The 15,522-nt window shown below is 36.9% G+C and overlaps 1 protein-coding gene across 3 annotated transcripts in view; it reads right to left on the bottom strand.

Moving 5' to 3' along the window:
* pbx1b (pre-B-cell leukemia homeobox 1b) overlaps positions 1–15,522 on the bottom strand; it is a 93,775-nt gene that overhangs the window by 73,121 nt on the left and 5,132 nt on the right. Inside the window, exon 1 of one of the 3 annotated variants that reach the window (XM_051897447.1) lies at positions 6,270–6,615. The exons of the other annotated variants lie outside the window; for them this stretch is intronic. Within the exon in view, the coding sequence (XP_051753407.1) occupies positions 6,270–6,273 (4 nt within the window). The 5' untranslated portion in view covers positions 6,274–6,615. Of the gene's footprint in view, positions 1–6,269; positions 6,616–15,522 lie in introns of those variants that run through there. 3 annotated transcript variants of the gene reach the window in all.

The raw sequence follows: 15,522 nt of genomic DNA, 5'->3' as shown, positions 1-15,522 counted from the left end.
GCATAGGGAGACTTTTTACGTCATTTGTGGTGCTTTTTAAAATTAAAATTTTTAAAAAATATATGTGGATGTAAATCTGTCTATTGTTTGAAATCATAGTTTGGTCCAGCTGTGCAACAAACAAAACAACATTGTTCATTGTATAAAGGACATCAGAATCAATAATTCTTCTTGCATCAAAGTTTATCAAAGTCATAATATACCAAATATCAATGCATGAATGTATCAAAACAGCATATTGTACAATTGTATTCCTGACCTATATCCAGCACACAACGAATGTGCTGGTTTAGTGCCAATTAAACGTTCTGCTCTTCATGCTTCCGACCAGAGATCACAGACATTCAGAGAGACTTTTTCCACTTGATGCTCTTTCAATTTCACCCGTCTGTTGCAAAACAGGCAGCGAAGGACCAATCAAAACAATGAGACATGTCAGTGGACAAGAATAACAATGAAACGTGTCAGAGCTGATTAATAAAAGTACCGTCAGCACGGCGGTCCTCAACACCTACTTAAGGACGGCCGTAATTCACGTCCTATCAAAGGGAATGTGACTTCTTAAGAACATCATTGAGATTCTGCCGCTGGTGTTAAGAGGCTGGATGGTGGGACGTTGAGTGACGGTTTGAGGGACTGAAGGACAGCTGGACAGGCTCCAACACACCACAGCCGTGGCGTATGATTGACATCTCGTTCTTTATTGGCGTCATCCCATGAAAAGGAAAGTTCAGGGTTCATCCCCTCCCACCTGGACAGACGTACTCAGAGAGGCGTCATGAAGCATGTAGATAAAGAGACGCCAAATCCCTCATCTGAAGACCAGGAGATAAATTGAGCCAGACTAACGTGTTAAATAGTTTAGCTCACAATGTAATTTAGATACAATGCATGTGATAGTTCACCCAAAAATGACAATTCACTGTCATGGTTAACTCACTCTCATGTCAAGAGTTTCTTCCATGGTACACAAAAGGAGGAATGGTATAATTTTAAAAAACAGATTTTAAAATAGGCCTAAATACGATCAGTGTAAACTACCGGTCAAAAGAAAAAGAAGGCTCTTCTGCTCACCATGGCTGTGTTTATTTGATCAAAAATACAGTAAAAACAGTAAAATTGTGAAATATTATTTGAATATATTGTAAAATGTCATTTATTTGTAATTTGTATGTAATTACTCCAGTCTTCAGTGTCACATGATCCTTCAGAAATCATTCTAATATGCTGATTTTTCAAGAAACATTTCTTAATATTGCTTAATATTATTGTGGAAACAGTGATACACTACCATTCAAAAGTTTGGGGTAAGTAAGATTTAAAAAAAAAAAAAAAGAAAAAGAAAGAAAGAAAGAAAGAAAGAAAGAATTAATACTTTTATTCAGCAAGGACACATTTAATTGTATAAAAGTGACAGTAAAGACATTTATAATGTAGCTAAAGATTTATTTTTCAAATAAATGCTGTTCTTTCTATTTATCAAAAAAAATGTATCATGGTTTTTACAAAAAACATTAAACAGCAAAAGCTGTTTTTAACATTGATAATATTAAGAATTTTTAAAAAATTTTAAAATGTAAAATGTCAAAAAAAATATTATTTTTCATGCAAATACAATGAACGAGAATGCAAAAAGGATGCAAAACCAAAAAGATTCCAAGTCTTCTGGAGTCTTACAACAGCTTTGTGTCCCTGGCACCATCATGAGAAGTAACATGTCCGATTTGTGAACAAATCGTTCTTTTGAGTCTGACTTTTTAATGTACCTGTTGATTCAGCTCACAAAATCAGTCTGAATGATTTATTCACTGATCCAGTTTGTAAATTACTTACTGACTGGTCAACAGCTCACCGGAGAGAATGATAATCATGGCAAAATGATAATTACACAAAGCTATTGACCTCAGAACACCTGGAATATAGTATATAGTACAGTCTTAAAGGGGTCATATAATGGCACTTTTACAAGATGTAAAATAAGTCTCTGTTGTCCCCAGAGTGTGTATGTGAGGTTTTAGCTCAAAATACCCCACAGATCATTTTTATAGCATGTTAAATTTGTTTTTGAGGGTGAGCAAAAACGGTCTGTTTTTGTGTGTGTCCCTTTAAATGAAAATGAGCTGCTGCTCCCAAGAAGAGGGCGGAGTTTCAAGAGCTCCTGTTAGCAGCGCCAATTACCTCACGCAGACTCACTTAAAAGTTAGCAACTGTTCAGCCTTTTATGTTCAAAATGGAGTCGGACAATGATGGAGAGATTCAAGAAGAAGTGACAACATGTAGAATGCAACAGGACGTTTCTGAATGGTTAGTTGATGAATTTATGTAGCTGTTTATGTATCTTAAAGTCAATGATTAGCATACTCTGTCATGATAATCTATAAATCGCTCATGTGGGAACTGTTGTAAGATGCCTACAGAGAAGGAGAAAATATGCTGCATGAAGATAGAACAAGTATAATTTAGTTTAATTATGGTTTTAATTTGTCATGTTGTTATCTTGCTTTTATGACATGCTATTGCATTTGTGTTACGTACTGTATTGCAATAACATGGCCTCACCCCCTTTGTTGCATGTTCTCGGAGGCAGGATTTATGTAAATTTTAGGGTTAGTGATGTCACTAACCTGGGAAGAAGCTCGTTGTAGTCCCTACCAGCCGTTTGTTGTAGTCCTTAAACAGAGAATTCTTTAAAAGAAAATATCTCCCTTTGCTTTGAACTTTGAGCATCCTAACTTTGCAGATGTTGTTTATGCTCAAACAGCAACATTACACACTAACTAAAGTTAAATAAGTAAAATCATAATCAACCACCCCTTTAAGGATTACTTTTATGATATTTGATTTTTATTTCATAGTGCTTTTTAAACATGCATTGCAATTGCATGTAATATCTTCAGAATTTCTTTTGTTGTGAACAAAGTCATAAAAGTTTGGAACAACATTCTTTACTGCGTGATCATCATTCAACAGTTGGACAAGACCTACAACAGCTGTAGTGTTTGAGACATGTATATACACAACTTTTATACAATCATTAAATTTTTGTAGGAAAAAGCCTGAGCACAGATCTTGCATATTGTGCTAAAAAATTTAAAGACATTTTTCAATGTGGCAAAGCTCCAATCTGATTGGCTGGCTTAAGACAGCTTCCGTGAATCAAGGCGCACAGGTTCACAAGTTTCCAAACTGCTACAATGATGGCTTATGAGGAAAAAAATGTTGCTTGGCCAGTGCATTGCAAGCACACCCTCCAATTGTGCATGTTTAATGTGCTTTTTTGCATTTTACTATGGCAGTAACAAACCTCCAGTACTCAAAAGAGGCAATAAACTGCAAAGTGGCTATAGACGACTGGCATAAAGTCTAGCTAAACAAGACATTTAGTCCAAAAGTGTTGAAATCGCTGACAAAAAAATGTGAATTAATGGAGGTCTTTAAAATGCTCTACCTTTGACTCTGAAAAGACATAAAAAAGATGGCATGGGAAAATGGCTCCAAATAAGCAGCATTAAAATAGATGCAAGCACACAAATAGCTGCAGCACAGCTTGTGCTGACAGACCTGAAAATGAAAAAGAATGTTGCCATGTAAAATTTCCTACACGCTGTTAATATTTTATGAGCGCTCGTTTTGACACCAGGCTGTATATTCCTAATTTGTGTTGCTGGCTGGCAACACAAATGGGTTGTGAATAGAAAAGAAGAGGGGGAAAAAAGAGGTGAGGTGGGTTTACAGCAGAGGAGAGATGGGTAACGAGAGGAAAGAAGATAAGAGGCGACTGAAAGTGGTGGAAATGGACTGCACAGGCACGTCGGAGGAGATTTCGTAGTCGGTGTGCTACACAAAACATCTGAAATGGCCCATTTAACTGCTCCGTATTGTGTCGCTCTTGGTGGCTTCATTTTCATACTACATGATGGTGGAAGATGGATTGAGCACATGAATCTCACCGAGATGAGCGTTTTATCAAGGTTACGTTAACCTCCAGCCTTTATCTTGCAGGAGATGAAGTTGGAGGTGATCTACACCACAAGAAGTAAACAGGAGAAAGCCATCAGCAGTCTGATGAATTCAGTCAGAGCACGAGCAGATAATGACAATGCTGACTGGCACTTTCATTAAGAACACTGTCTGGTTCTCTTACAAATGCAGCCGCTCTACAGACCACCAGAATAATCCTGCAGATGTTGGAAGTTATTGCAAACTTTCATTTCTAGAGCGGTTCTCATACTCTAGTGTCGGGCTCAGACATGAGCACATCCATGGACCACCAAACGCTCCAAACGCTGTCTGATGCATTTTGCACACAAAAGATTCAATAACATTGACTAAAAATGGAAATTAAGAAAAATACATTACACATCTTCGATGGCATTTCACCTATGCAAGTTAGTGTACCAACTGTGGACCATAAAGATCACACCAACCAATCAAACTGGGATCTGGGGCCTCATTTATTTACGATTGGATTTGATCCATAAATTCCATGGATTTCATCTTACAATCAAAAGTGAGGAACAAATCAGGATTTATAAATGCAAAAACTGACATGAAAAATTGCGCCTCTAATTAAAACAGTCCAACATTGATTATGAAAATGCATAGATAAATAGGCAATCAAAATATGCATTTAAAACATTATATGCGCAAACGAGAAACATTTAAACTGCTCTTTGATAATTACGTCAGTGAAATTAATTAATTAATTAATTATAATTAATGATTTCCTGAAAAGAAAAACATGAACTACTAAAATGAGATGCATTTAGGAACTTTTTTGTGCATACTTTTGTGCAACTTTTTTTGTAATTATTACCGTTAACTAAAACTAAAACCATAAAAAATAAATTTTCGTTACTTGAAACCAAATAAACGTTAACTAAAATTAAATAAAATGTTTAAAAAACTTAAAAGTTATTTTGTTTCAGCTAGTTGCCATTTTTCATTTTCTTTTAGTAAATTGAAGTACTAAAATAACAAACTTAATCTAAATAAAAATTAAAACAAAATGAGTAAATATTTAACTAAAACTAAAGTGAAAACTGAAAATATAAAAATATTGACGATTTATAAATCGCTCCTAGGAACAATTTGGAAACTCTCACACATTTACATTAAGGGCCAGATTTATTAAACGGGACAAATTAGCGTGAAAGCGCAATTCCACAAATGCGGCGTTGGGAGTGGCAAGTTTTCGCGTGATCTACTGTTGACGCGCAAATTTAAAAACACAGACGCAATCAAATCATTTACATAATGACCAACGCAATCTACCAAGAGCAGTGCAAATTAGCTTTGGGGCGCAAATAAGCAGAGCTGATGCTCATCAGGTGTGGGTCGACACAGGCACATATTACATGTAATATACAGATAATGTCTTTCTCTGGCATTCCAAAAAAATTAATACGAGTGGAAAATATTTTCTCCCTTCTACCACACGCTCTGTGTTCTCTGCGGTGTCTCCTCCTAGCAGCAACAATTGCAGCCATGGTTCAAAATGGGTTAAGACATGCTTTTTTTGAGTGTTAAATAATGCCGCAAATACCAGTAAATTGACTAGCACAAACATTAGTAAATCGCATTGCGTGATTCATTTAAATACTCTCCTCCCATAAATTTTGCGTCTGAAAGGGAAACTCCTACAAATACATATGCAAAAACAACTCAGTCCACGCCTTTTCAGCGCTAATTTTGCACTGCGTGTCTTTAGTAAATCCCGACAGTAGTTTTTTAAAGCCAAAAGAGGGTTTGCGCTGACGCAAGCTGTTAGTAAATCTGGCCCTAAGGATCATTCTACGCACATCTTTAATGAAGCACATTCAGAAAACAGCATTCACACACGGACCAAATGAACTAAACTCTGACAACAAACAAACCCACCAAAAGCTCTAGTGCAAATGCACCCGCAGAGTTCAAACTTGGAAGCAAATGGAAAGTTTTTATTGATGCCCCAAAATCTGGCTTGCATTTACATTAGGCGAGTGAATTTACAAACGCATCAGTCATAAAGCAGTGTTCAGTTTGAGCTGAATTTGGCGGTGTTGTATGCGGTAAATGAAGCATGACGGAGCAGAGAAGAGCAGCTCATCTCAGTCCACATGACTCATGCCTGTATTCTGGGCCACCAGTCAGAAAACGCCAAAGAAAGACAGCACACAACACAACTTAACTGACTTGGAATACTCCAAAAGAAAAACTCGAGCATTTCTTGTACCTTAAAAACTGCTTTGAAGGAATCTCTTTGTAGAGTTTGTAGAAAGGAGACTTACACATTTCACAACTGCTTGATCAAAGGCTGTAGTTTCATATAACACAAAGCGGTCTGCCGTCTGTCCTTAGTTGACCACTCGAATGACAAGCACCTGCTTCATCTTCCACATCCCATGACAGCACAGAGGTTTGCATGAGGACGCTGACTTCAAAAGTGCTGAGTTAGCTAGAAAGCGACAACGCCATTTTCCAAAAAACCCTAGGATTTAACTGAGCATAACTGCTGCTTTCCAAAGCACTTTACAGCAAGATCTGAGAGAAAATAGCTCATCTCCATGTATGTAAGCAAGGTGAGAAGGGGTTATAGACCATCGAATGTCGACTTCCAGCATTAAACAACATTAAATGATGCAACTATGCATTGCATGCGGTTCTGCTCGAAAGGCTGCAACCGCTTCTTGCATGTGCAGAAGGAACTTCAGTCTTCCGGAGCCTGTGATGGCACTTGCGTCTGTGCCGGGAAAGCGGCCAAAACCGCCGCTCTCTGCTTCTCCCAAACATTTGTTTCCTTTCAGGGGGCACAAGGCTCCACATGCTTCCTTAAAAAAACATTTCCGTGCCACGAGCGCTGTGTCGAGGGGACTATTTTAAGATGGTAAAAGAGACACATGAGACCAAACACTTTCACAATGAACTAGTGCACTAATTGGTGTAAGTGTCCGTAGATCTATTGTTAACAATATGTACAAACAGTCTAAAAAGAAAAGAAAAAAAATGTCTAGCACTAATCCATAAATATCAGCTTAATTTGAATCACTGTCTTAAAATTAAAAAAAAAAAGAAAAAATAGTGAAATGTGCATAAATGAGGCAATTATTGAGAATCGTTTGATGGTTTTTATGCCAGCTGTGACATGTCTATGGGAAAGACAGAGGACTGTGGGAAGTGTTATTTTAAAGACACATTTTTTTGCTGGACACAATGGAGAGACTGGCAGACATAACGACAGACAGCGGCTTATTACTGCCATATATTAGCATGTCTAATTATGAGCGATTTGCATAGCCAGGCAATTCATACAGGAGGACAGAGAGAGAGAGAGAGAGAGAGATGGTGGTTTATCTCTGTGGGGAAGCACACAGGAACAATAATTTCTATATCAAATTATAACACCACAGAATTCATCAGTTCAACGTTGCAACAAAAGATGGGTCACAATGGTTTACTAGTCTTTTAACAAACCATTTTGGCCAATTAGTCAACTAGTTCATAAACACTATTGTTCAAACGTTTTGGGTTAGTACGTTTTTTTATGTTTTTGAAACTCTATTCTGCATTTATTTGATCAAAAATACAGTAATAGTGTGAAATATTATTACAATTTAAAATAACTGTTTTCTATGTGAATATAAACAGTTGAATTTTCAACATTACTCCAGTCTTCAGTGTCACATGATCCTTCAGAAATCATTCTAATATGCTGATTTGCTGCTCAAGAAACCTTTCTGATTATTATTAATGTTGAAAACAGTTGAGCTGCTTTATATTTTTGTGGAAACTGTGATACTTTTTTCAGGATTCTTTAATGAATAGAAAGTTCAAAAGACATTCATTTAAAATATAATTTTTTGTAACATTATAAATGTCTTTTTTGTTAGTTTTAAAAAGTATTAATTTATTTTTTCAAAAAAATCTTACTGACCCCAAACGTTTGCAGTAGTGCTGATTGTTTCATACATTTTTTAGTTATATTTAGACAGTTTCCTGCACTGTAAATCTCTCTTGACTTCAAATCATTCCACACCAATCAAAATCCAATAATAACTCAAAAAGGGGCCTCACTGTAAAACTTGTGAAACCCAAGAGACTCCAAAGTCATTTTAATAGCTTAAAACATACTTTTAACATTTAAATATCAAATTTCAAGACTTTAACTATGACAACAAAATTTAAACTTAATAAAACGCTTCAAATGTACTTCATGAAAAATGTTACATTACTATTTGAAAAGATCATGTGACACTGAAGACTGGAGTAATAATTCTGAAAATTCAGCTTTGCATGAATTTTGAATACATTACAGTTTCACAATGTTACTGATTTTACTGTATTTTTGGTCAAATAAATGCAGCCTTGGTGATCAGAAGAGACTTCTTTCAAAAACATTTAAAAATCTTACCAACCACAAACTTTTGAACAGTTGCCACAAACACAGTCAGACTTAAAGCCATCAAGCCATCCTAGGTGTATATGACTTTCTTCTTTCAGCTGAACACAATCAGAGTTATATTAAAAAATATCCTGGCTTTTCCCAGCTTTGTAATGGGATTGAATGGTGCCTGAGTTTTTGAAGCCCAAAAAAGTGCATCCATCTGTCATAAAAGTAATCCATACGGCTCCAGGTGGTTAATAAATGCCTTCTGAAGTGAAGCGATGAGTTTATGTAAGAAAAATATCCATATTTAAAATTTTAACTATAATCTATAACCATAGAACTATAATCACTGGCTTCTGGCAATGGCCATGCGCGAGTCTAGAGCTGCGTCCGAAATCGCGTACTGTTCAGTAGGTACTACATTTGAATTTAAATTTACTTCACAACCGTTGAAAAAGTATGTTCTATATAGTACAAATGCGAGACATGCGGACATACTACATCCCCTATGTTATTACTGTCACATGACCTACCCACATCCGTTACGTCCCTTCAACTCCATTCACAAATCCTCTCCCGTGGCCTCATGGGATAGTAAAGTGTCCATCGTATGTGCACTTCAGAATCTCACCGGAAGTAGCAAGTCATCCGGGAACTTTTCGCATACTGTTTTTCGCATACTATATAGTAGAGAAGTATTCGATTTCGGACGCAGTGTAGGTCTGGCGGAAGAGTGACCTCTGACCTGACGCATAACATATTGACAAATGTGGAAGTGCAGAGGATAGAGCAAAACAAAACACTGCTCACAAATTAGAAGTCTAAAACAAGAATTTTTAAAGTGATATGTTGGAGCTTGAGTTTGTTGCCCAGCCCTATTTATTTGAACCGCTAGAGGTGTCTACTCTCACCTAAACTTACGCTACTCCTACATCCTACGTCATACATCAGGTCAGAGGTCACTCTTCCGCCAGAACTCAACTTGCGTACGGCCGTTACCGGAAGCCTGTGATTATAGTTTATAAAGTTTTAAATATGGATATTTTTCTTACAAAAAACGTCCGCTTCGCTTCAGAAGGCATTTATTAACCCACTGGAGTCGTATGGATTACGTTTATGATGGATGGATGCGCTTTTTGGAGCCTCAAAAACTAGGGCGCCATTCACTCCCATTACAAAAGCTGGGAAGAGCCAGGATATTTGCCACGGACAACACCGATTGTGTTCGGCTGCAAGAAAGTCATATACACCTACGATGGCTTGAGGGTGAATAAATTATGGGATAATTTTCATTTTTGGGTGAACTATCCCCTTAACATGATTCTAAACATATATAAATCAATCCCACATGACAAACAAATAAAAGGCACACGCTCACACTTTCAAGAGACTGATGTGTTAGATGCAGCGTTTTACCTAGTTAACTATCAGATGCAAATAAAAAAGGAAATCTATCAAGTCTGTAATGCGACATGCTAGAAAGAGGTGCGGATGTAGAGAGAGGGTGATGTATGAAAGAGCTGGATGAGAGGTGAAAAGCGTGGCGGGGGTTCAGATCCTTGCATCCTGAGAGCCCAGGGCAAAAGTGGGATAAATGTTGATTTTGTCCAAGGAACACCCGGCAACTGACAGTGGGACTAAACTGCAGCGAAAGGCAGCCATTAATCTTGGTCTAGTTTAAGTAGTGTATATTAATTTGTGTCATTTCCAGTACGTGGAGAGAGGCCTCTAGTCTCCCTCTCTCTATGTGCCGACCGCCTGTAGCGGCGGTGATGGTGAGGGGGGAGGAAATGAGATTCCCAACCGCGCATTAAAGACAGACGACTCCTCCGGGGTTGGTATGGCAACGGCGCTCGAGAGAAGCACTTCACGTTCACTTTAATGTGCATTACAAATTTTCAGATTTGATTAAAGTCGTAACATATCAAGAAAGCTGGCAGTAACGGAGGGCCGACCGTGTCTCCACCTACCAGCTTTACGATGAGCTGTTGGGAAGGAGCGACACAAAGCAAACGGGCAGATAAAATCGCCACAGCGTCTCAGTCTAATGCACAGAGCGCCATCTCATCTAATGTGATGCTAGCACGAGCGAACGCCGGTCATTCATATCTCTGTGAGCAGAGCCCGTTTGAGCAGAAGATACGATCTATTGACAAAAGAACAGATTCTGAGGCAGTTTACGAGGCACATTCAGTTTGTGTGGGTTTATTACTGCTGAACTACTGCCATTTTTTAATGGTTTTGCCTTTGTAATCACTAGGGCAGGCCGATAAATCATATATTAGGAATTGGAAATATTAGGCCAGCAACAAATAATAGATAAAAATTGACAGTAGTACACAATGAACTTGTTATTTAGACTTTGGGTCTTTAATGTTTTTGAAAAAAGTTTCTTCTGCTCACCGAAGCTGTATTTATTTAATCAAAAATACAGTAAAAACAGTAAAAATGTGAAATATTATTACAATTTAAAAAGAACTGTTTTCTATGTGAATATATTGTAAAATGTAATTTATTCCTGTGATCAAAACTGAATTTTCAGCATCATTACTCCAGTCTTTAGTGTCACATGATCCTTCAGAAATCATTCTAATATGCTGATTTGCTGCTTAAGAAACATTTCTGATTATTATCAATGTTGAAAACAGTTGTGCTGCTTCATATTTTTGTGGAAACCATGATATACATATATTTTTTCCATGATTCTCTGATGAATAGAAAGTTCAAAAGAACAGCAATTAATTGATTATATATATATATATATATATAATGTGTTACATTACACATTGTCTTTACTGTCACTTTTGATCAATTTGATGCATACTTGCTGAATAAAAATATTAATTTCTTTTAAAAAAAAAATCTTACTGACCTCAAACTTTTGAATACACATACAGATATAAAGAAGAGGATTTAAAAAAAAAAAAAAAATTTTTGAAATGTTAGTTTCTGCCATACTAGGAAAGGGCATAAGGAATTTAATGTTTTAATGATTTTGCTTCTTTAATAGTTCTGCTAACGACTCTTTCAGCTATTCTAAAGATGCAGACATTCCAAACATGGAACCAAATGTCATGAAAATAATTTAGTCTAGTATTTTTTTTTATATATTCTACTCAAAAATATCCTTGAGAAGCTTGAGAATGTTAAAAGAAGGAAATGAATATTAAAAGAAGAATGAATATTTTTAAGGCCAAGTATAATATCTCCAATTCAGGCACATAGACAGACATATAAGCACTCCAACATCATCTTCCACAAGCAGCTCAATCAACGGCACCCCAAACTCGCCGTCGTGCTTAATTACCAAATAGCATCACAGTTAAATTCAAGCTATTAAGCCTCTTAATATGATTAACACATCTCAATTAGGACACTGACAATTTGCATAATTCATAAGGTAATGTGATTGTGCTCCAGTGTATACTCAGAGAAAACGATGACAGATCTCTTCGTAACTGCTGTTGCGTGCTCGCCTAATCTCATTTCTGCAAAAGCCTGGCAGAGTCGTTCCAAAAAACGCCACGCCGGCCATGCGCTGCCAGTCAGTGTGTGTGCGCCTCTATTATGTGCTGGATTAGGCTTTAGCGTTTCCGCTTGAAGGATGATGAGCCAGTCCAACAGATGTGATTCTCATATCCTGCTTGTTCGCACTCCGTGGAGATGCTGCATCAGCATGTTTAAAAAAAAAAAAAAAAAAAAAAACACAGAATGAAAGACAAAGCAGCACATATTAGCAGTGAGACCAGGCCAGTCGTGTGTCAGAGCATATTGACGGCACACAAAAACAATGATTTCAGGCAGCTGTGCTGGAGAGTACGACTTGCTTTGTTTGTCTTCAGGAATCAAACACCTGAGGGTTTATCAGAAAGCACGAATTTGCAGAATAATGCTACACACTTGTGTTATTCAACAGGAGTTAATGTGGAATCAAAGGCCTAAGGGTCAGATCTGGAAAAGCAATGCTAAATGCAAGTAATAAAATGCAACTAACCATTGTGCATGCAAAATAAACTTTTAAAAGGAAGCAGAAAACAATCCCATATCTTTTCTCAATGAAGTCATAGCATGTGTACACTGTAAAAAATATTGTCACGATTTGTTATCATAACATTGTTTCTTTTGTCAAATCAACTTCAATAATTAATGTGGTTCAGATAACATAATATTTTGAGTTTCTGTTGAATAAACCAATCGCCTTCATTGTATTAACTCAAATTTTTAATTTCAATGAACTCAAAATTTTAAGGCAACCAGGTAACTTAATTTAAGTTAAACCAACAATTCTTTTTTACAGTGTATCCAATCAGATTAAATTTACTGCACTGTATACTGCCTACTATTCTATAAATAAATACACAGTAGAAAGTGAAAAAGTGGGCATTAATTCATTAAAAATGTTTCAAAACAGTAGTGTTCTGCACTTCATGTTGCATGTAAATGGCATCTAGTCATCATCTTGGAAATAAATACAGGTGTTTTGCATTTTTAACATTTGGCAGTCTGAACACTTAAAAAAGAGGTTAAAAATCCTGGATGATCTAATATTAATTATGAAAACAGAAAGAATGTATCACATTTTAAGACGCAGTGTTGCACATCCTGTGCTGTATACTGTACAACTTGGCAGGTCATCCAGGTTGTATTCTATGCAAACAGAATATTTTATAGTATACTGTCCAGCAATAGTACAAATAGTAATGTAGTATAGCCTATAGTATTTGCATATTTTAAGAAAACTGCACAAAATTTTATATCACCCTAACAGGCACCCTCTTGAATCTATTTTGTGACATCAACCACGTCACTGTTAACGCTATACACTCTTAAAACGTGTTAAATGAACGTCTGTCTGCTGGTTTGAAACTGAGCTGCCGTAGATGATTTATTCCGTCTGTAATGAGCTATAGAAGTGTATACTGTGTGCAATGGTGTGTTCAGAAGGAGTCGAGCTTCCCACAGGACCGAGAGAACGCCGTGCTGAACGCGCTTGCAGTAATCATATCTCTGGCTCGTTTCAACGCTGTCAAATATTCCCGCCCTGCCCTCTGCTCACCTCATTCTCACCCATCAAAAAATAACATTACATCACCCGAACCCCCAGGCGCTAAACCTTACACCGTTTAAACACATGCCACAAGAAAACCAGCCTTTTGTTGAGGTTTGCAGAGAGAGAAAACTCTGCAAGTCGAGATCTGTGCGATTTGACAGATGTTTAGAAGATTGAGATTTACAATCATCATCATATGCTTGCAGATGGTTGCAATAAAAAAAAACATCATATAGTGTTGAAACCAAAAACTAAATTAGCTCTTTAATTTATTTTTTTATTTTTTATTAAGCATCTTACTGGTTTAAAACAGAAAAAAAAAATAAAAAATTAGCTAAAATAAAATAAATCAACAAATAAATATTAGCTATTAAGATACATATAAAGTAAAAAAAAATAAAAAATAAAAAGAAACAAAAATTTTAGTTAATGATATTTGTACTGTACGCAATGTAAAATATCAGTTTGAGACACTAAGAAAAAAATCACTCAAAATCTAAATAATTTTGGTATGACTTGTTTACGAAAAGAAAATATGAAAAGCGCTGAAAAGCGTCTGAAAAGAATCAACAAATAACGTAAAAACAACAACAACAAACAAGCCACTGAGTGCATAAACAGCTTCCATTAGGGCTTCATTTGGAGCTTTCTGAAGTTCACGACTATTCGTATGCGACGTAAAATCTCTGACAGGCGCACAAACCCTCGTACTCCTCAACGGCAGAGCGCCGCTACTGTGTCTTTGTCAAAGCTGAAGGTTCAAGGTGGTGTCACTGAACAAACTCTGACATTCAGCAATTAGATGCCTTGACAACTTTCTGAAGTTCCAAGAGATCCAAGAATTCCGCTCGCATTGAGACGAGTCTCCGTGTGTCAGAGACACTGAGATGAAACCAAAGAGGGGGAAAAAAAGAGATATATTTGCACTGCTCCTTTCAAGTGCTGGCTGGGTTATATCGTTGTGAAGAATAATGAAACGAGAGTTTGCGTGGTGTCGGGTCCGTGTGAGCCAACGGATCTGGCTGGAATTGTTTGAGAGTGTATTTTTGGAAAGCCATTTGGTGCCAGAGCCTTTCCAACATGATTCTGTGCTGCACGCTTCAAAGATCACAGACGCTCGGACAAGACACTGCCATTGTAAACAAGTGGATTGGTCTATTTCTATTTGGAACATGTTTTGAAATTCATCACTGATTAAAATAAAACTGCATTTTAAAAATGAATGCATGTGGTGCACTTAAAAAAAAAAAAAAACTACAAAAACAGTAATTCTATGCTACCAAAGCGATTAGTTTAACTGCAAACAAAGGGACAATTGTATTTTTTGTACTATTTTGCTGTTTGATCGGAATTACAGCCATTTTACCATGGTAAATGTGTACCAACCAAGTACATAAAAGCACCTTAAATGCAGTCAAGGTAATACACAACCTCCTCATGTGGTTTACTGCTTTTATAAAAAGCCAAAATCAACAATATTATAAAAGACACCAATATTCAATCAATTAAATGTATTATTAATCTGAATATTAATATTAATCTGACCCTCTGCATTAACATAAAAGGTGTAGTGTGATTTTTAACAAGGTGTCTAAACTACAATACACACCATAAAAATATCACAGTGTAAACAAACACACAGAAAGACTTTAAATCCACCTATATGCAAAAACACACACACACGTATGCACAAACCTTTGTGCACACACACACACAAACATTCACATTCCTCAGACAAGAAAGAAAATATGAGCGGAATGAAAGCAAGTAGAGAAAAGCGCCACGAAAATACGGCTGTGTCTCAGACGTGTGGACTAAAATAAAGTGTTCCTTCCTCCTCCTGCACGCAGAAGAACGCTGCGGGTGTTTGGATTTCCCTCTGTGTCCGCCGTTCCGTTATATCCCAGTAAAAACACAGCAGGGTCAAAAGGTCAGGTCGTGACCCAGGGCAGCGTCCTCCCCTGCAGGTGTCAATTGGCACACTGGGAGGGAACTGTAAAAACACACTATAGACTCACATACAATCTGCTGACAGGACTGTACGTGATCTTGAGCTTTTAAAAAAAATGGGACGTTTCAACTGTGAAACTATAATAGCTCCTTTAGA

The sequence above is a fragment of the Ctenopharyngodon idella genome, chromosome 6 (assembly GCF_019924925.1).
Source record: "Ctenopharyngodon idella isolate HZGC_01 chromosome 6, HZGC01, whole genome shotgun sequence".
NCBI classification, from domain to species: domain Eukaryota; kingdom Metazoa; phylum Chordata; class Actinopteri; order Cypriniformes; family Xenocyprididae; genus Ctenopharyngodon; species Ctenopharyngodon idella.
The sequence above is the reverse complement of the archived record's forward strand: the minus strand, read 5'-3'. Positions and strand labels throughout refer to the sequence as shown.